Source organism: Eretmochelys imbricata, chromosome 9 (assembly GCF_965152235.1).
Source record: "Eretmochelys imbricata isolate rEreImb1 chromosome 9, rEreImb1.hap1, whole genome shotgun sequence".
NCBI classification, from domain to species: domain Eukaryota; kingdom Metazoa; phylum Chordata; order Testudines; family Cheloniidae; genus Eretmochelys; species Eretmochelys imbricata.
The window spans coordinates 77,007,103-77,028,576 of NC_135580.1; the positions used below are offsets into that span (position 1 = coordinate 77,007,103).

At 49.4% G+C, this 21,474-nt stretch overlaps 1 protein-coding gene across 1 annotated transcript; it reads right to left on the reverse strand.

Annotated features, from left to right (window-relative positions):
- Nucleotides 1-3,059: 3,059 nt before the first annotated feature.
- On the reverse strand, nucleotides 3,060-16,837 carry LOC144270512 (diacylglycerol O-acyltransferase 2-like). Its single transcript, XM_077827010.1, has 9 exons — nucleotides 16,772-16,837; nucleotides 16,092-16,320; nucleotides 13,972-14,100; nucleotides 11,415-11,522; nucleotides 9,794-9,864; nucleotides 8,316-8,520; nucleotides 6,889-7,063; nucleotides 6,164-6,366; nucleotides 3,060-5,013 (listed from the first exon to the last, which is right to left on the reverse strand). The coding sequence occupies exons 2-9, from the start codon at nucleotides 16,129-16,131 to the stop codon at nucleotides 4,859-4,861; spliced, it is 1,086 nt and encodes a 361-aa protein (XP_077683136.1). The 5' UTR covers nucleotides 16,132-16,320; nucleotides 16,772-16,837; the 3' UTR covers nucleotides 3,060-4,858.
- Between the last annotated feature and the right edge of the window lie 4,637 nt (nucleotides 16,838-21,474).

Below are 21,474 nucleotides of genomic sequence, written 5' to 3' on the forward strand. Positions count from 1 at the left end.
CCCATGAAAGCAACTAATTGATCCATGAATAAAATGTTTTCCTGAGCAATTTTCCTAAGGCCCAGGACTGTTTCCCTCCCTATTGCCACCAGGAAATCAATAAACAGGAGAGAACTGGCATGCATGAGAATCTTTTAAATGGCTCATTGAAGGTCCATTTGGCTCAGCCAAGCTGTGAAGTGTCCATTGCTGAAAGCTGAGAAAGGAAGAAATGCTCAGTGACACGTCTGCCTGGGCTCAGTGGCTTGGCACATTTCCTTAGGGCCTCAGGAGAGTTCAGAGTCAGTTTTACCCCTCAGGACTCCTGGAAATGGCCAGAGTGAGTTTTCCACTACAGTCAGAGTGGGGAAATAACTGAGGGCACACCTGCTACCTCCTGATAGGTCTTGTAAAGGGGAAGGGTAGCGGAGGGGAAGGCCCAGGTGGTTTCCCAGGGCCTCTAAAGAAGGTCTTAGATGATTTGTGAGGTTGGTATTGTACCAAATGGAGACTCCAAGCTCAGCATGTTTTGCACCTATATTTCTCCTGCTGGGGAAATTTCCCCAGTCCCTTTAGGTCTGCACTTAGTGTGCTCAAGTATTCAAATAAAAAGGTTTGAGCCTCAAGCAGAAAGGCCTGTGGTAGGAAGGGGGCATTTTCCCTCCTTTTTGCTAATTCTTCCCACCAGCTCATACCTGAAATGGCTTTCACACACCCCAGCACCATCCACCCCCCCCACGCACCATGTCTCAGTGCCTCTCCCACAACTGAGAATGGGCTTGTTTACACAGGTTCCGGCATTTCAGCCTCTGAAAGGTGTCCCTTAGATTCTGGTTTCTCCCCTACTTCGTGATGAGAATCAAGGGGCAGGAAAGATTCACCACTTTATGTTCCATTTTTCTCTGCCAGATATTAGTTAAACTCCAACAAACATTTCTAAAGCCAGTGAAAAGCTTCCCCCCAACCCAATAAGTCCCTAGTATGACCTGACCTGGCACCTCTGCTGACTAGGGCATGTGGGTTTGCTTTTAATATGAGCATTTCTGCAGGGAAGCCAGGAAATTGGGAGTGTAAAGAACTTTCTGTTATAGTGCCTCTAAGTAAACAAGCTCTTCAGAATGTTTCCTTTAGTGGTGTTTACTTTTGAACTGTTTGCATAGCTCTATTGTTTAATTGTGTGGGCATACGGGTAGTACCTGCAAGGGAGCATACAGGTGAGTGTGTGAAGTGCTCCAGCGATGATGCTGGAGGATACTAACATATTAGGGTGTAATGAATTAGGTATTCCACATTCTAGAATTCATGAGCCCAGCCTGCCTTCTGTGGGGAGCAGAGCTGGGGCAGGAAGGGAGACACGCACAGGGGGAGGACCATCTCTGCCTATGGAAATCTGAGGGGGGAGCTGCCAAAGCAACCTGTTTGTCCTCCCCACAGGATTGTGTTCACATGACTCAGCCTGGCCTCATGGGTGATCTTTGCTTTCAATGCTGCTGTCATCTACACCCAGGAAATAGCTCACCAGGGTGCCCCGGCCTGGGCCCAGCACTAGGCACTACCCCATCACCAGCTTTTCCTTCAGCGAAGCGAAAGCTTTAAGCTAACAGAGGGGTCTTGTGCCATTACCTTCTCTGCTTGCAGAGGCTGGGGGGTCAGGTGCAGAAGCTGCCCTCTACCCCTGAATACACTCTGAGGCCAGAAACAAATTTCCTAGCAGGGTGCTCTGCACCAGGTGCTGTCGTCTCCACCTTAGAGGCGGCTGCATTTCAGTGGGGCTGTGGGCATGCAAATTGCTTTGGGAGCTTTGGAAATGGAGGAAATTATTACCATGGTTTCAGCCCTGTTTCTTCACAGACTCCATGGAAAGCAGTACCTGCCTGTGCGGTGCCCCTGATCTGCATCCTCCAGGTTTAGTACCAGCATGTCCCACGAGCGGGGCTAATCCATGCACTACTTTGCCTCTGATACTGCAGTGCGGGTGGCCTCAGACATTCCCCATTCGGGGGCCCTCAGCAGCTGCTCCAGCAGGCATCAGGCTGAGGCTTTGCTCACAAGTGATGGCAGTAGTCGAGCAGCTTTTGTTCTATGGAGTTGAGCTCCTCAGGGAGGTTAATCCCAGCCTTAATGCTGGGCTTTCTCCACACTGGTACCAGCTGCCTGACATTACTCACTGGGCTTGGAAAAAAAACACAGTAAGCCCTGGGACCTGAGCTAAGCGCCAGGGGCTGGGTGCAGAAGCTACCCAGTTACACACAGCTATGGGGAGCTACCCAGTTACATTCCCCTGGCATCCTTAGAATCTTCTCACCACAAAGAGCCTAGAGCTAGGCCAGGACCCTCCACTCAGTGCTCCCATAAGGTGTCACAGCCCCCCCATTCTGGGCCTCCAGGCATGGCAGCAGAGCACAGCTGAGAGCCACTGAGGTAGCTCAGAGCAGAATGACAGGGTCCCAGGCAATTGAAAAGGAGCCCAACAATAGAAGGTGTGACCACAGGAGCAACCCTGCCATCTCATGGGCTTGACAATGGCTAAGGACTTCCTCCTCCTTTTTCCCCTTAAGCTACTCCATGCACAGGGGCTTGTGACAGACCCTTTGTCATTTGTACAGTGGGAGCAGCAGGCTAGCAGCCCCCTCAACCAGCACAGGAAGGGCCTGCAGGGGGAGCCACGTTCACTGCTCAAGAGCACGGTCTTCAGCAGGGAATGGCTAGTGCAGTCCTTTGGGATGTCCTATTGAATCCTTGGAACAACATGTAGAGGCCTCCCTTCTCCAAAGAACAATGAGGTGTGTTTGAAAGCCCTTAGGAGTGTGTGCTCTACGCTTGTGCATGGAGGGGTATATGTATCTGTGTACATATACCTTCACATGTGTAAGGAGCAGTGTGTGTTTGTGCGCATGTCTGGGCATGGAGGGGGATGTCCAGGCACATGCATGGTTATGTTCTTGGCATGTATGTATGTATGTGTATGGACTACCGCATGGCACTTCCCCACCTGCAGAATTGCCTCCTTCTCACACAACGTGGTCCATGTCAGTATGATATTTATACAAATGTATTCAACACAGAATCATCGAGGTGAGTGATGGACAAGCCCCATTAGATTGCCCCATCCAGCCCTGGAGCCAAAGCAGGATTGGCCTCTACAGCACAGTCCAGACCTACTGTTTTGTCAGACCCAGCCTGAAATGCCCCATGTCCTGGGGCGCCCACCCCTTCCCTTAGGAGACAACACTCAAGCTCAGTACATTTCAGTGACAGGAGAAATTGAGAGACAGTCTGCATTTTCTCATCATCAATTGCCTCCAAACCTCCTAGTTACACCTGCCTTTACTCATAACTAACCTCTTGCCCTCCCTAGGGGGACACACTTGTCAGAGGTTTGCAGACTTGGCCCACCCTGCTTTGTCACTCTAGGCTTTCCCTCCAGCTCCTGATAGTTTTTCTTGCTCCATTCTGATCCCCTTCCTAGGATCAATCTCTTTCTGGTCACACAGTGCCCAAAAATCACTGCAATCTCCCAGGTGTAGTCCCCCCAGGGACTCTGCTATTGCTCTTCTGGGACCTGGTGTCTCTCCACAGAGCTCCAGGTGCACTGGCCTTTCCGGTTGCCAACTCACACAGACAGGGACAAGGAATTGTGGGGCTAGGACCCACGATCTAAGAAAGTGGTGGGTGGCACATACAGGGGCCATGGGGAAAGCAAAGGGATGGCCACAGCTAAGGCAGGGAACAAGATGTGTTGGGAAGGGGAGATTCAAAGGGAAAATCATGCGCATGCTGGCTACGTCCTGGCCAGAGTCTCACCAAGCTTCCCATGAACCCCCTGACTGTCCATCCCTCCTCACTGTGGGAGGGGTAGCCCAGTCCCTGGCCTGATTCTAAGGCTGAGGCAAAGCTGCCCATGTTAACCACCACAGAGAGAACTCTCCAGCCTGGTGCAGGGATGACATGTCCCCTTGGGATAAACAGCCTGACATGCCTGCTTTCAAGCTACATGCTTAGCCAGCAAAATGGAGGTGGAAGGACAAACCCTCCCAGGAGGCTCCATTCTACATGGGCACTAGGGACAGACACAAGGCCACAAGGAGTTATAGCTGGCTAGCTTTCCTTAGGCAAGGAATTGAGTCAGCAGCCAGCTCCTCAGAGACCCTCAGTCTCAGGGCCCTGCCCCTCACAACACACCCTACATGGCACTGCAGGCCCCCCTGGTAACCCTGTTTTTCACATTCGTTTCAGACAAGGGCTTTCCCTCCATTTTTCTCCCCCTCTCCTCTTTTCCCCCATTCTATCCATCTCACCCTCCCTCCTCCTTAGTCGGAGCTGGAGCCCTAGGCAGAGTTTAGCCTGCAGGGTTGCATTCCTCTGTTCCATTAGCAGCAGCACAAAGCTACTATTCATCTCCATCCAGGAGAGCGGGGTCTGGACAGAGGAGAAATGTCCCCACACACATTCCCCCATGTCTCTCTGCTCACGTGCACATTCCCCATCCCCTCCAAGCCCCAGCACCTGTCCTTCCTGTGCTCCTCCCTTCCCCTTCCCTGAGGGGGCTTTGGGAGCTGAGGAAGCCAACTCACTGCATTGCCCATGGGAGCGAGCAGAAAGCACACAGGAAACGCTGGGATACGACAAGCAGGGAGCTCCTTCCTTCCTTCATTCATCTTCTGGAGGGAACAGAAGCAGAGGCTGGGGCAGCAGCAAGGGGACAAGTGAGTAAGGCACCGGGGTAGAGGGCAAGCAGTAGTTGGGGTGCAGCGGAACAGTATGTCCCTGAGAGTCCCCATCCTGCCAGGTAAGCTGCCGTTCCCACCTCCAAGAGCAGGCAGCCCTTGAGAGTTAGGGCTTGGCTGCCCAAAGTCCCGGGGCTTCTCTCTGGCCTCATTCACAGGATCCTCAGCTCGTCTGCCTCCGACAGGCCATACTTGGCTTTGTGGTCATTGAAGAGTTTGAGCAGGGAGCGGATGTACATAGCATGGTACAGATCCACCGTCTCGTGACTCGGCTCCTTGATCCTGGGCACCGTCACAGGTTCTCCTACTGCCAGAGCCAGAAAGGGGGTGGGAGAGTGAATCCTAAGCACCTGGAATAAACCAGCTGGTGCAGCTGGGAGGACTCCCTGCCCTTCGTAATGAGCTGGGCCTTGGAATGCTAATGCCAAACTTTCTTCCTAGTGAACTGTTACATATGGGCAGTAGTACCACAGAGACACCAAGAGTGCCTGGCCACAGGCAAAGAGGGAGGGAAGAGAACACACTGTGCCCTGGGACAGCACCCTCCCACTGCAGGTTCACAAGCCCCTGGACCCACTCTTCCCATTGCTGGATTTCACCCCTCACATCATGATGAGTTTTTGGCTTCCACACCTGCCACAAACTCAATGGCAAGTGGAACCCTCTTTGTCAGCTTAGACTAAGGGTTCTCAGGATAAATTTTTGGTGGTTTCAGAGTGTGGCCACCAAATCTTGCTCATGGTGGCTCTCAAATTTTTTCCTAAAATACTTAATTAGCTTTAGGAAAAACAAATAAATATGGAAATATACAAGTTCAAATCATTGTAATTTATTTATTGCTAGCTAATAAGTCTGTTGTTAAAAGTGATATTAAAAAACATATAAATATCACTTTTCACAGCATACTTACTCAGCCCCGACAAACCTGGGGACAAATTAAGCCGGGGCTGAGTAAGTAAGTTGGGGGAGCCAGCAGGAGCCAGGGGTGACAGAACCTGATGCCTCGTAGCCAGAGCCAAAGCGCCATGCCCAGAGCCTGAGGTCTTCGGGCTCCAGCCCTGGGCTCCCACTGTGCGGCCAAAGACCAATGGCCAGAGCCTGCCGCCCCACCACCCTAGGGGTGAAGCCCAAAGCCTGAGCCTCACTACCCCTGGAAAGGTGGGGAACTCACCAGCTGCCTCCTCCTCCTGCGCTGTGTCCCAGCTGTCTCCAGAGGAGGCAGGGCTCGACTTCTGCTTGCAGTCAACACCAAGGTGGTGCATCCAGGAGCAACAGGGAGGGGGAGGGGCCACTGCTGCCCTCTCTCCCCCAAATCACAGCCCAGGAGGCTGTGACCACTAGAAAAGCCGCTGGTGGCCGCATTTGAGAAATGCTGGCTGAGACAACCAGGACTCAACCCCCAGGGACAGGGCTTTTGGGCAGCTAAAGCCACAGGAGAAGAGTAAGGGGATACTTACTGACAGTGGTGATAGGCTTCGGGTAGGGCAGGAAGCCTCGGGAATGGATAGAGGTTAAACCCCGTCCGTAGAAGACACAGGGAGCAAAGCCCACCAGCTTCTGGAACCTCTTCTGAATGCCCCTCATCCAGCTGCCCTCTTCAAAAACCACCTGCCGGAAGAGGTCATTCTCACCAAAGGAGAAGGCAGGAACCAGGTGTGCCCTGGGGGAGAAAGCATTGTAACATGAGTGCCCTTGTAGCCAGCACCCCCCCACCCAGGGTAGCACTCACTACCAGGGGTGAAGAACAATTTGTCTAGTGGGGGTGGCTGAACACCACTGAACCAAATTGTAAACCCTGAATATAATGGAACCCACTTCAACCCAGGGGGTGTGGCCGCGACCCCAGGACCACTAGTTCCAGCATCTATGCTCGCTACTGCACTTCAGCACCATGGGGCCCGGCTACAAACTTGCTCATACAGAACCAGCCTCCCTTGGGAGCCACAGTAAGTAGCAGCTGAGACACACTCACTATCCTATCTCCTGGGTCCTACTGAAAGGTAGGCCAGGGATGGGTTGCCTGGGGCAATCCCAAGCAGGGAAGAGGTGCCAGGCCCTGTTTCCTGGTCATGTGGCTGGCTTGGCAGGTCCTGGGGGGTGACTGGCCCCAGGCCAGTTTCCTGGAGGTGCTACCAGAGGAACTGGAGGTCTCTCCGGACAGCGTCTGGTTGACAATACTCACCCATGCTGCAGTGCCATCCGAACAAAGCCTTTGCGGTTTTTGAGGATTAATGTTGTGATTCCTGGCTGGCAAGACAGTGACTCGGCTGCACCTCCAATCACGACGGCCACAGCGTTGCCACTGCCATTCTGAGAGAGCAGGTACCCTATTGCCTGACGTGTCACAGGGCACAGGCCTAAAGAGCAGAGCACCAAGGGGGCGTGAGGAGAACTGCAATGGAAACCAGCTCTTGCCCCACCTGACTGAGAACCCCTTGACTCACCAGCTGACTTGGGGGACAGACCCCTGGCCCCAGTCTCTGAATGAGTTCAGGGGGCTTGGAAACCTGCCTACAGTTAGGATTTGAGGAGAACATCCCAACAAGTGAGGGCAGGTGGATGATCAGGTGCCCATCACTCAGGCATGCAAAAGGCATGGGGAAGCTATTCTCTTTCCTTCCTCCCAGCAGAGTTAGGAGCACTGAGCCCTGCCCAGAGCCATGTGATGTAGGCAGATCTATGTCCCTGCCCAGGAGCCCAAAACGTGGAATAAGGGCGACACCTTGTGTCCACACAGGAGCCATGGGGTCTCTTGCTCTGGAGGATGCAATAGGCTAAGGGGATCAGCAGAACTGAGGCCAAAATCGGACACCCACTGGGCTACACATGGCTTCTGAATGCCCACGTTAGCCAGCAGCCCGGGGAGGCAGCAGGAAGTAGCAGCTGTGCCAGACAGAATGCAGTTTCCCAGGGGATGCCATTATGGTGCCATTTTCAGTGACTGAGCCTGGGAACTGGCACTCAGGGAGGGGAGGACAGAGCAGGGCAAACTTCACGTCTGGGCTCCATGAAAAATGACAGCTGCTCAGGTCTTTGAGCTTTCTCAGGGGATGGTGCAAGGAACAATCCCTAGGGAAAACCTATGTAGCCTACGAAAAACTTGAGCTCTGAGGCGTTCCCCCATCTTTCCTTCTCTAGGGCCTGGCTGCAGCATGGAATTCCATCACTCAACCCAGGCTGAGGAACAGGGGCAGAGCAGGAGGGGGCAGGCTGGAGTAGCGCTGGGTGTGGGGCAGGATGGAAGAGCAGTAGCAGAGCATTGCGGGAGAACCTCAGTGAGCCGCTGACAGCACTAAGCCTGGCCAAGGTAGCAATGTCAAGCTGACATTTTGGCAAGTACTAAAATTTGCTTTAGTCTTGGGAAAAAAAGAACAGAAGCACATGAGAATAGAATGGTGTTGCCAGCAGCGGATTCAGTATCCAGAGGGTTTGAAAGGGCCTTTGGCCAGACGCTGTAGAGGCAAGGGACTCAGATGATCATTGATGGAAAGAAGAAGAGAGGAGCTGGCTGTTTTCCAGATCTCCTACATCTCTTGTACTAGCCACATCTGCAACACTTCTGGTGTGATTTTTGGACCTTTGTGAGGGACACTCCCTGAGCATGCTCACCCCCACTCATCAGGTACTCCCTGAAGACAGGTAGCCGGAAGTTGCCAGCCAGTGTGGCCAGGAAGGGTCTGATGCCGGGGAACTTCTCAGAGAAGCCAGTGGACTCAGTGATGAAGTTGCAGAAGGCCCCAACGCAGAGGATCCCATGGGGGTGTGCACCAATTATATAATTGTGACTGGGGACGAGGCTGTGAGTCTTTACCAACTAGAGGGAGAAGATGCATAATCAATGGGGAGGGCAGGGACTGGTGGGGGAAGAGGGAAGGAGGATCCTAGTTGGGTCACAGGTCTCTATGCGTGACTGCAGGTAGGCACTGCTGGATAAATACCCGCATGGCAATCCCCACCTGGTACACACACTCATCCACAAACAGATGGACAAATCAGCACATAAGAACATAAGAGCGGCCATACTGGGTCAGACCAAAGGTCCATCCAGCCCAGTATCCCATCTTCCAACAGTGGCCAATGCCAGGTACCCCAGAGGGAATGAACAGAACAGGTAATCATCAATCGATCCATCCCCTGTTGCCCATTCCCAGCGTCTGGCAAACAGAGGCTAGGGACACCATCCCTGCCCATCCTGACTAATAGCTATTGATGGACCTATCCTCTGTGAATTTATCTAGTTCTTTTTTGAACCCTGTTATAATCTTGGCCTTCACAACATCCCCAGGCAAGGAGTTCCACAGGTTGACTGAGCATAGTGTGAAAAAATACTTCCTTTTGTTTGTTTTAAACCTGCTGCCTATTAATTTCATTTGGTGACCCCTAGTTCTTGTGTTATGGGAAGGAGTAAATAACACTGCCTTATTTAATCTCTCTACACCAGCCATGATTTTATAGACCTCTATCATATCCCCCCTTAGTCATCTCTTTTCCAAGCTGAAAAGTCCATCTTATTAATCTCTCCTCACATGGCAGCCTTTTCTTTCATTCCTGAGCTGAGCTGTGCTCAGCAGTTTACTCCCTCACCCAAAATAAATACATGCGCTGAACAGCTATTGAATTGCTGAATTTTGTGGGGCCCGGGATTTGATTTGGGCAGAAGCATCTGTACCAGATGTGATCCTAAGGATTCTGTGAAGAGTAAGGTGGCTGTTGTCTCAAATGTCCACTAGGGGAGCAGCAGCAGGTCACATTAATTCAACCATCAATTTTTAAAACAAATTTCTATTGGCTTTACTGGGAGCTCCATGTAGGGTCTGGCCTGGCATATACAGAAAAATGCATGTGCAATTTCAGGGGCAGGTGGACGTACTGGGCACCCATGAAGCTGCCAGCAGCCAGGTTGCAGGATGGGCGTATTTATACAGAGAGACATGAGAGATCTATTCAGGCAAGGGGCCCAACAGAGATGCCTGAGGGACTTAAGAGCTTGTCCAGAGGTTTGCAGGAAGTTGAAATTCTACAGTACAGCACTCAGCACATACTGTATGGATAGCAAGGGCCTGGCACACCTGCCCAGCACGACTTACCTGAATAGGGAAGTAATCTCGGAAATGCTTCCAGACAGGCCAGTTTCGCACCCACGCTGACCTCCTCCCACCTGCAAACCACACAAGAGCGAGTAGGCATGGGGGCAAGGAGCTCACACAGACACTGAGGACAGACTCCACTCTCATTGGGAATTTGGTCAGTTCCTCTTCCTTTTAGCTCTTGCCTCCCAGCAGACCAGAGCTAGTCAGAACATTGGTGACTACATGATTTTTTTGCTGTAACAGTTTGCAGAGATGTGCAGTTTTAGTTGGAAAGATGGGGGGAGGGAGGAGAAATTGTACTGGGTAGCCTGATGGCCAGGGCACTGTCCTGGGATGTGGGAGACCCAGGCTCAAGACCCTGCTCTGTCTGATTCAGAGTGATCTGGGATGAAAAACTGTGCTCTGAATCAGGCACAGAGCAAGGATTAGAACCTGGGTCTCCCACACCACAGGCCAGCGCCTTACTCACTAGGATGGACACGTGTGTTCTGATGTGAAAAGAGACATTTTGGCACAATTCAGTTTTAGACCAGTTGTCCAAAAGATCGTTTTATTGCAGCGTGGAACAAAACAGCTTTTGAAACCTTGGAAGTTCCCATGAAAAGCCAGCTCTAGGACGATCCTCTCACAGGGCCAGTATCTCCTGGGTATGTTATGGGCTGCTGCCCTCTAGTGTCTTACAGCAGGCTTGTTCCTTTGCAGAAGTTCCCACTACTAACTGGCTTTCCCCTCTGATATTTTGCAAAAATAGCTGTGCCACAATGACAAGGGACCACCACAAACTGCTGCAATTTTGGAACGCAGTCCCCAAGGAGACCTCACACAGCAACCACCCATCACAGCCACGCTGGGGATTGCTGGAAAGATTGACTCTTTTGGAGAATCCCTGCACCTCTGTAGTTTGTCTTTGTCACTAGGCCAGAGAAATGAAGAGGAAAATGGGATGCTGGCTCTTCTGGGAATCTTACCTTCTCGGGCTGCTTATGCCCCAGCTGATGTAATGATTCTCTGTGCATATTTGTGCCCTACTAGAAGGAATCACAACTGCCCGGAACTATGTCATAGGTCCTGTATTGCTAACAGATAAAAGAGGGTCTCCTTAATCTCAGATGACAGGAGTCTGTGCTTCTGGACTATCCCTGCTGCTGCTCTAAAAGTTGCTAGGTGTTATAATACAGAGAAACAGAATGAAATTAAACCGCGTTCTGGCCTGGGTGCTGTCAGAGTCACATTTTAACCACCCATGACACTGAGCAGATGTTGTGGAAGGGCCAGCCACTAAAGATCATTAAATAAGCAGGCAAATCTTGGAAGAGGAGAAGGAAAAAAAGGCAAAGAGCACACAAAGATCTTTGCACAATCCGCTGTAAACTTTACGGTTTACTCCCTGTGTGTGTCTCTGGACCTATTTCCCTTGTTCATGGGGAAATGCCTTTAGTGTGAGTGTGATTTAGAAAATACCTGTGCCTGGAGACCTATATATACAGATCATACTTTCAGAGACAAGGACACACATGCAAGGGGTTGGACAGACATCTGAATCCTCCAGCAAGTCTGTCTCCCCTCTGCGCTCCTATGCATACATATACGCAGTAAATTAGGCTGTACCTTCCCATACCTTGCTCCGGTGCGTCCCAGTCAAAGATTACCCAGGCAAGATATAGAGCAGAAACTGGCCAGAAGCTGGTGAAAACCAAATAGATGAGGAGAAACAGGAAGACGATTCCTGAGGGTATCAAGCAAGAGGTTAGCTCACCTGTCCCTGTGTGGAAATACGCCCATCAGTTCCTGGTCTCTAGGGATTGAGTTTTCACAGCAGCACCCCATAATGCTCCAGTTCTAATGTGTGATGAGATGAGTGCCCACACTGAATCCCATCCTCTTTGGGCCAATTCAAAACTGGGCAGACCTTCCCACCCACCCCAGAAAATATCTGATTCCCAGCACTTGGCCGTAGGCCAAAATGCCTGCTTATTTGCTGTGTGTTCTGACTGGCTGTGTTTCAGCACTGACCAACCAATCCAGATCCATTAAGCCTCCATGCTGAATCTGTAAGGGCAGAACAACAGCCAGACTAGCTTTGCTGCACTAGCAAAATTTGGGGCCCTAATTCGTTAGCTGTGGTGCTCCCTGGAAAGAGGCTGTGTTGTAGACAAGATTCAGGCCTTTTTACCATGGTCATCTTTAACCGTACAGCCTGCCTAGGCAGCACAGTAGTAAAACCTCAAGAGCCTGGTCTATGCTGAAGCCACTCTGATGGAGAACTACAGGCTCCAATTTTCCTAATATAGGTACGGCCTGCTACATCTGGCCAAACAGCTTCAGATATGAGAAAAGAAAAGGAGTACTTGTAGCACCTTAGAGACTAACAAATTTATTTGAGCCTAAGCTTTCGTGAGCTACAGCTCACTTCATCGGATGCATTCAGTGGAAAATACAGTGGGGAGATTTATATACATAGAGAACATGAAACAATGGGTGTTACCATCCAGACTGTAACAAGAGTGATCAGGTAAGGTGAGCTACTCTGGCTGTATTTTCCCCTGCATGCATCCGACGAAGTGAGCTGTAGCTCACGAAAGCTTAGGCTCAAATAAATTTGTTAGTCTCTAAGGTGCTACAAGTACTCCTTTTCTTTTTGCGGATACAGACTAACATGGCTGCTACTCTGAAACCTGTCAGATATGAGAAAGCCTGCTGACTCCGAGCCCCTCTGACCCCCCCACGTATATAGTGTACTCAAACGACAGCCCACTTCCAGCACATGGAGCAGCCGGGGAAAGATCATGAGTGGCTTTTGACTGCAGTAACCACACGTGCTGGGACTGTGCCTTGTTTTGCTCCACTGTGACGCATGCAGCACCGCCAGAGGTCTCAAAATGCAGCCTAGCTACCACTGAGTCTAATGGTGGAAAGCTAATCCCATATTTGTAGAGCTCATTCAGGTGTATATTATAATAAATTTCTATTGCAGTAGCACCTCGGGGCCCCAATGTGCAAGGCACTGTACAAACAGACCAAAAAGATGGTCCCTGCCCCCAGCAGTTTACAGCCTAGGACTTTAGATAACAATGTCACAAGTCTCTTTTGTCTCAACAACAAATTCAGTCTCCTGAAAAGCTGAACCACTAACCCTCCATTCACTTTTAAATCGATTATTCTGTAACAAGCACTAACTGGATCTGATTTGCAAGTCACAGTCCCAAAACAGAATTCCGCAGAATAAAATAATTAAGCTAACAGGAAGTCTCCTGTCACAGAGTGCAGCTGGGGGTGTATCTGTAAGCGAGCCAAGGCGCCTCCCATCCCCTTTGTAAGTGGGAGGCAAGTTGGAGGATCTGAATTCCTGTTTGGGATTCTGAGCTATTTCAACTGTGGCTGTGCTCGGAGGCCCCAGTCAGGATCATGACCTTGTCCTGCTAAGCACTGTACAAAACATATACGGAGACAGTCTCTGCCCCCCTCCCGCCCCCACCTGCAATCCACAATCTAAGCTTTTTCTGAGGGGCGGGTGCACAGCAGGAGAGGGTAAACATTCTGGGCCTTTGTTTTCAGAGGTGCCTCAGCACCCCACATTAACTCGCATTTTGGGTGCTCAGCAGTTTTAAAAAAAAAAAAGCAGGCCCTTTGTGTCCCTCAACCCCTGAGAAGTTGGAGTGGTGCCAGGCCTAATTTGAATACAGCTAACCCACACCTATACAGGGGCCTTTACCCCAAAGCACATTGTCCTTCAGCAAGCTCTAAACACAGCTCCAGAAGGCGAGGAGAGAAGCAGACAGCCCAACGGGGCACACCACGTTGCACAGCCATGAGGAGAAAGACACGTTGGCTCAGGATCATAGACCTCTGCTCTTACGAAAAGTGTCATGGGGTATTTTTCTGAGGTCTCATCTGAAAATCCTTCTCCCACTGACCAGCAAAGATCTCTTGCACCCCTCCTTTCCCTGGGGAAAGCTACTGTTCTGGCTCCAGGGAGCCTAGTCATTCCCTCGGGCCTTAGTGCTAGATTTTCCGATGTCCTGAATTTTTGTGAAATTATCAACCATGGTGCTAGGGATAGAGACTAACAAATCATATGGACCCCAACGCAGAATCTCAACAACCCCACAGCAGAATCCGATTGGTGAGAGAGATGGAGAACAGAGCGCCCTCTCCTGCCAGCTGGGTCTACTCACCCATCAGCAAGAAGCTGAGGATCCACTGCAGGACTGAGAGGAGCTGGATCCATGTTCGGAACTCCCGCTGCGAGGGCCAGGGCACGGTGAGCAAAGTATGCAGGGCGGCCTGAACGTTGGCACGGCTCCCTGCAAAACACACACACACACATTTGGTTTGTACGTGTGATCGATCGCTTCCTGAGCCTGCTACTGGTCATGCTGCACTCACCTGCTGAGCCTCTTCTTTCCCTCCCCCCAAAACACACAGCATTCAAAAGCACGCACAATCCCATGCACACCTACACCTTCACATGCATGCACACACACGCACACATAGTCCCCCTATCACATGCACTGACAGACAGATGCACAAACCACTCCACGCACCAACACATATCTTCACCCCACTCTCCATACATGTGCACCTGCAGGCCCTCACACACACACACCGAGCCCATCCCCCAGTGGCTGTCTCCAGTAATCCAGGCTGACAACAGGTGAGGAAGATGAATGTGAAGCTCAGAGCAAAGAGACAAGCAGGTGGGAGAGAGGGCAAGGCCCAGCGGGGCTCGTGTGCTGAGATGGGGATGAGGGACGAACACTGCTAGGTGAATGAAGCCCATACTAGGCCATTCCAAGCTCCTGAGGGGAATGGAACCTCCTCCAGAGTCTGGGGAGGTGGCTCCCTGGGCTTGTTCAGCCTCATGGGGAAGGAGTTTGACAAAACATTCAAGTTTCAAAGCTGCCCAGACTCCCAGGGAAGGCAGATTCTGCCCCAGGTTGGGGTCACTCTGCTGCATCCAAGGCAGCAGCCATCCTTTCTACAGATGTGTGCTGGGGAAGCCTGAGCTAGGAACTATGGGAAGTGGGGGGCAAGTATGCACCCAGCTAAAGCGTCCCAGCAGGAAGGAGTGTCTGAACTAGTGAAAAACGAGTCTTGATGTGCAAGGCTCACTGTTCTGTCCTGCAATGACTGATAAAGGGGCCTCACCCCTGCCCCCGGCCTTGATTCCTGAAAGAGGGAGTTCAACAACACTAACTTGCTTCACTTCTCCTCCCCCCAGCTAACCTTGGTGAACTATTAACTCCCACTTATGTTTCAGCAAACACAATGAGGGGCTTTCGATCCCTCCTCCCTTCTGAACTGGAGTCGGACTCCAAATTCCATGTGCACACCCATCCTCTCCTTGCCACGGAAGGGCTCAGTGCTTGAGAGAGAAATTTGGGCTGAGCTGTGAGAGCCTCCATGTGCCAAATGGCTTGTCCCACCAAGGCCTGACTACAAGGCAACTGGCTCACAGGGCACTCAAAAGAGTTGCACAGAGCCACAGCTGGCCTTTCCGTGGCTGGGAAAATAATTTTGGCAGGTGCTCTAATTTTAAGAGCCCCCTAAGACATGTATCTACATAGCTAGAAAAGAGAGCCCCCGGCATACATTGCTGTGCAGGATCAGAAGAATGCCAGGAACAGGAGGTCACAGAAAAGCCACCAAATCCAGATGTGTGTCTGACTCACCCAGCTTTGGGGTTCATCCCCTCCAGAGGCAAATCCAGATCATGGACAGGGCAGTAGAAATTAAATGAATGCAGGAGCTCTCATTGGGTTTGAGTGCATTTGTTTACTTCCCCTGAGCAGTTTACCAAGTTCTACCAAATCCATCACTCATCCCTGATACATGCCAGACAGATACACCAGCTCCCAGAAATCTCATACCACCCAGTTCTGCCCTTTAGTTGACAGAGGGCCAAATCCAACACACTTTACTCAGATTTACTTAGCTCTCACTCCTGTTAAAATCTGTGGGAATCTTTCCTGAGTAAGGGTTGCTAGATGCTTTCCTTTGATTTCGACTACTGCTAATTCAGAGATCTCAGGCAGGGAGAATTTGCCACCCTTTGCAGCCCCCTATTTTGGTGAACTACCTGATGCTCCTTTGCATTGTCAACTTCAGAGAATCATTCCTGCAGAGTAATTTGGGAGATTGAGCCCTGCTGCTGTTACACAATGTTTATAAAAAACCTTTCCCCTTTTATAAAGCAGCCTAAAACAAATGTATAACAAATACTAATCAATTGACTAGAAACTGGCAAGTCTAGAGCATTATAAATAACTTCAAATACGCTTTGCGATTTTCTTACCACTACGATTTTGGGAATAGGCTGCAATAATTGTTTTCATGTTGGTGACAAGTTCTTTTCCGGACTTTGGATCCGCAGGTTAAAAGGCAGGTTTGCAAATCTGAACCTGTGAAACTGACTGTGTGTCCAACTGCTTTGAAGCTCCACTGTCTGGCCCAACGTAAACTGCCCGCCCCAGAGGGGTGGTGCACAAACCCTGCCCTTCATTTGAAAAAGCAAGGAGAAAACCCTGTGGTATTAAGAAAAAAAAAAAAAAAAAAGGAGTTAGCAGAAGGTCCCAGGAGGCTGTTTCCATAAAGGATCCTGCACCCTTCACCCGCTTACACAAATGTACACAATGCTGGATATTTTCATCAGAAGACACTTGCCTAAGTCTGTCTTCCCCCCTGCATGGAATGGTACTTTCCTGGGCATGTCACAAACTACTGCCCAGGCGTTAGTGCTGGGATTCTAATTAAAGGCAAGTTGAAAATAAGAAAAAGTCAAACTCAAATCACCATATGTTACAGAAATGTAGCATTTGCCTCACTGGCTCAGACCATTAAACCCAATAGCCAATACCCAGTATATTCAAGAAGGCATAACTGCCTCACTCCCTTCTCCTACAATGCACCTGGCAAATTGACCAAGGCTTCACAGGTGAAAAGGATCCTTCCTGCTCACTGTAGCAGAGATTATACCTTGATGTAGAAGATCTGATTCCTTGTCCAAGGCATCCGTGAGACTCTGAATGCTTTTCCTGTCACCCATCTCTGCCAAGGCTTACTGGAAACCACACCAGAACCACAGAATCAGAAAGACGACAGAAGCTGAAGCCAGAATCAGAATTTTGGGCTGTGGTATCCTAGGATTGATCCAACTCCCAGGGCACGTTGAAATCAACAGGAATCTTTCTACGGTCTTCTGGGTGCTGGAGTGGATTCCTAGATCATAGAATCATAGAATATCAGGGTTGGAAGGGACCCCTGAAGGTCATCTAGTCCAACCCCCTGCTCGAAGCAGGACCAATTCCCAGTTAAATCATCCCAGCCAGGGCTTTGTCAAGCCTGACTTTAAAAACTTCCAAGGAAGGAGATTCCACCACCTCCCTAGGCAACGCATTCCAGTGTTTCACCACCCTCTTAGTGAAAAAGTTTTTCCTAATATCCAATCTAAACCTCCCCCACTGCAACTTGAGGCCATTACTCCTCGTTCTGTCATCTGCTACCATTGAGAACAGTCTAGAGCCATCCTCTTTGGAACCCCCTTTCAGGTAGTTGAAAGCAGCTATCAAATCCCCCCTCATTCTTCTCTTCTGCAGGCTAAACAATCCCAGCTCCCTCAGCCTCTCCTCATAAGTCATGTGTTCTAGACCCCTAATCATTTTTGTTGCCCTTCGCTGGACTCTCTCCAATTTATCCACATCCTTCTTGTAGTGTGGGGCCCAAAACTGGACACAGTACTCCAGATGAGGCCTCACCAATGTCGAATAGAGGGGGACAATCACGTCCCTCGATCTGCTCGCTATGCCCCTACTTATACATCCCAAAATGCCATTGGCCTTCTTGGCAACAAGGGCACACTGCTGACTCATATCCAGCTTCTCGTCCACTGTCACCCCTAGGTCCTTTTCCGCAGAACTGCTGCCTAGCCATTCGGTCCCTAGTCTGTAGCGGTGCATTGGATTCTTCCGTCCTAAGTGCAGGACCCTGCACTTATCCTTATTGAACCTCATCAGATTTCTTTTGGCCCAATCCTCCAATTTGTCTAGGTCCTTCTGTATCCTATCCCTCCCCTCCAGCGTATCTACCACTCCTCCCAGTTTAGTATCGTCCGCAAATTTGCTGAGAGTGCAATCCACACCATCCTCCAGATCATTTATGAAGATATTGTATATAGTTATTGAAGGAGGTTCCAGGCAACGCTATGTTAAGTGCTACAGAGTTGGGGCAGGATGTTCTGGGTCAGGCACTGCATGAGGTTGCCACTGGATGTTCTGGCTCTCCGCTGTGCTCTGCTAGGTATTCACCTATTGCTGGTTCAAACTGTTTAGGTGATCTGAGTACCTAGCTGGACACTTATTTTTCCTCTTCTGCCTTACACTTTTCCACAGTTTTCACAGGTGCAGCACTGATCACATTGACAACAGCAGCATGGAGGAAGTTGCAGGTATGTAGAATTCTCCCTCCTAAAAAATCTGCTTTTGTAAATTAGAGTGAATTTCAGTACCCAGTCCTGAAGAAGAGAAGTTTCATGTTTGTTGTTTAAAAAGGGCAAAATATCTTCTAAACTGGCAAATTCTAACTTCAGAAGACTGGATGCCACTTTAACCATTACTGCTGCTAAAAGCTACATTCACCAATAGAAACAGAAAATATTTCTGTCATTCCCAAACACTGATAAAAATACAAGCCTTTGCACATGAACACCTACTGCCAAAAGAGGCAGCTGTAGGCAGCTCTAGCACCAAACCCACAGCTTGTGTGAGAAGTTATATTTGGGTTTAAAAAAAACTGAAAAGAGTAATTAAGGAGGAATTTTAGACTGTTGTGTGAAAGGTAGTTGAGAGAAACTTGACAAACCAAGGAGAAAGTATGCATGCTGTACATTTACTACTGATTGCTTGGAATTTGTATCTATAGTTCTGAAGAAAGCTAGCACTAGGTTACTTTTTACCATCTGTTTGCTACAGACTAGTTTGGATTTGAGAGTCTGTAAGACTTCTAGATTTTTATAGGTCACTAGTGTATATTCACTACAGACTGATTGGTCTCCACCTCTAAATACAAGAGGTTAGCCTCACAGCTATTGCAGCCTGGTGCTTCCCTTGGACTAGGTTGTACATACAGATGAACCTCCAGCTAAGACTGGCTCCTAGCACGGCTCTCGAGAAGTTGGGAAAAGGTATTACATTTTGATTCTCTTCTCAAAATTACATCTAATCTGGTAATTATAGATGAGATTTAACAAATTGGCATCTTCCACCAAGTCAACACCATGCATTGTGAAGATTTAAACTTGTTTTTTCATTGCACATGCTAGGCTGCTCTACCCTAAACAACTGGGTCAGAGTTTTGTGTTCTAGTTTGAGAGTCAGTCAAAAAGAACACTTACTTACCTTACGGTAACTGTGGTTCTTTGAGAAGTTTTGCCGATATGGCTCCTTCTCTTGATGCAAATGCTCCCCTTACATGTGAGATCAGGTTCTTTTGGCCAGCAGCAGCCACTGGGGCAACTCCTGGGCCTTGGATGCCCTTATCCCACACTGAGGGCATAAAGAGTGAAGCTTGCCCAACACCCCTCAGCTCCTTTGCCAATACAGGATAGAAGAAGTGTAGCACTCCTTAGCAGCAGCAAAAATGGTTGTGGAATCCATGTGGACAACCCATGCTGAATAACCACCATTGCTGTAAGGAAAGTAACTGTTCTCTCCAACTATGTGTCCACATGGAGCCCACTCTTGTCCTTTGCAGGCTCTAACAATCCCTTGTTAATAGACATAATGAATCTATCAGGTATAGAAGGATGCAGAATATCTAGCAGCTTGTGTGACTTCTCTTCCAGGGGCACGTTAAGGGTCTTGGCCATACATTTCAGGTCTTGGAATGCGTTGAAGTCATGCACTGGACAAGACAGAGCAGTGGTTTTCAACCAGTGGTCCGTTGACCCCTGGGGGGGTTCACAGACTATGTCAAAGATTTCCAAAGGTGTCCGCACCTCCATTCAAACTTTTGTGGGGGTCCGTAAATGAAAAAAGGTTGAAAACCACTGGCATAGAGAGATTGACTGCTTCATCAAAATTGCCAATAGGATCAATTGTTTCTCCTGTCTCTCTAGGAGCTATGGTTGCACTAACTGACCTCGCTGGGAAGATCTACACTGCCTCTTAGGATAAGAGGATTTAACCGTAAAAGAGGGTAAAAGGATGTTGGCTTGCAGTGATGTGGCTGCCTACCCCAGGGCCATGACTCAAGCATATGGATATTGGACTGATGGACACAGAGGAAGGTGCCAGGAACTTGCTCCCTGTGAGATCCATGCCATCTCCTGTTTTAAGAGCAGTCTCAGCTCCACACTGGAAAGTCAGGGAAAGACCCAATAGAGGGGATGGGAGATGAGCAGGAGATAAGACTCTACTGTGTCCTGATGGGGAAGATGGTGAGGCTACCCTTTCTGGTGTACTCTGGGACACTCCAGCATCCCTTCTGCCTAGGGTAGGGGAAGTAGATAGTTTCAGTGTCTCAACTGCTGTATGTGGTACCTTAGTTTCAGTGACCAAAGGCCTAATTAGTACCGATAACATGGGTACAACCCCTTTTTTCTAAACCCAACTAAAATAACACTAATTACAATAGAGCCACAGAGAAGCAAACACTGCAAGGCTTCCATCTTCCTGCAGCAAGAAAGAATTAAGGAACAACTGGGCTTCCTCCATTCTTTATGCCCTGGTGCTGGAGGACACCTAGAGCGCAGACACAGCCCCAACAAACACTGCTGACCAAAAGAATTTCATTGTGTGCATGGGCCACATGCTTGAAGCAGCAGAGACTCCAAGACACAGATGTGCAACTCTGGCAAACTGGGTTTGTCCATGCACAGGGTTACTTTCTCATTAAAATTAGTTCTCAGGAGCCCATTCTGAGTTTTTAGGTCAGCCAAAACAGAACAGAGCCTCCTGTATTGCAGCACTGACCACATTGACAACAGCAGCATGGAGGAAGTTGCAGGTATGCACAATCTCCCCTCCTAAAAAATCTGCTTTTGTAAATTAGAGTGAATTTCAGAAGCCAGTACTGAGCCTCTCTCTACCCAGGACTCTGCCAAGCAGGACCAGAACTCTAGCTACTTTTGGTACCAACTACTAGATATAAAGAATGAGCGCTAAGCCTTTCTAAAAACCAGACTTCATTCCCAAAAAGATAAACAGAGACAGAAGATTAACTGGGCTGTGGGTGGAAATTCCAAGATGAACCTCGGAAATCAGAAGTGGCAAATATCTAATGGCCTGCTCTGTACCCCAGACTGATCATGTTCCCAAACAAGAAGTTTAGCCAACATTGTTAAGTCAAACAGTTGTAACAAGGCTTTCATTAGCAGAACAATTATAGAGCAGGTTCAGAAACCATTACTGATCCCTGACAAACATGCAAGGGGAGGGGGCAGTACAGTGCAGAGCTGCTGGCAAGCAATTTCTCTTTTTAGATTCTCTACCCAGTAAAGCCACTATTGCAGTTGCAACTCTATGCCAAATGTGACACAGCAGTTCTGTTACCTAGCCTATCCCCTCTTCCCAGCCAATACAGGATTATTATTCCCTACAGCTTCCCTCCCCCCCACATTAAGTATTCCATCTAAACTAGCTTTAAACAATCCAAACAAGGAGGCCTCCACCACACAGCTTGTC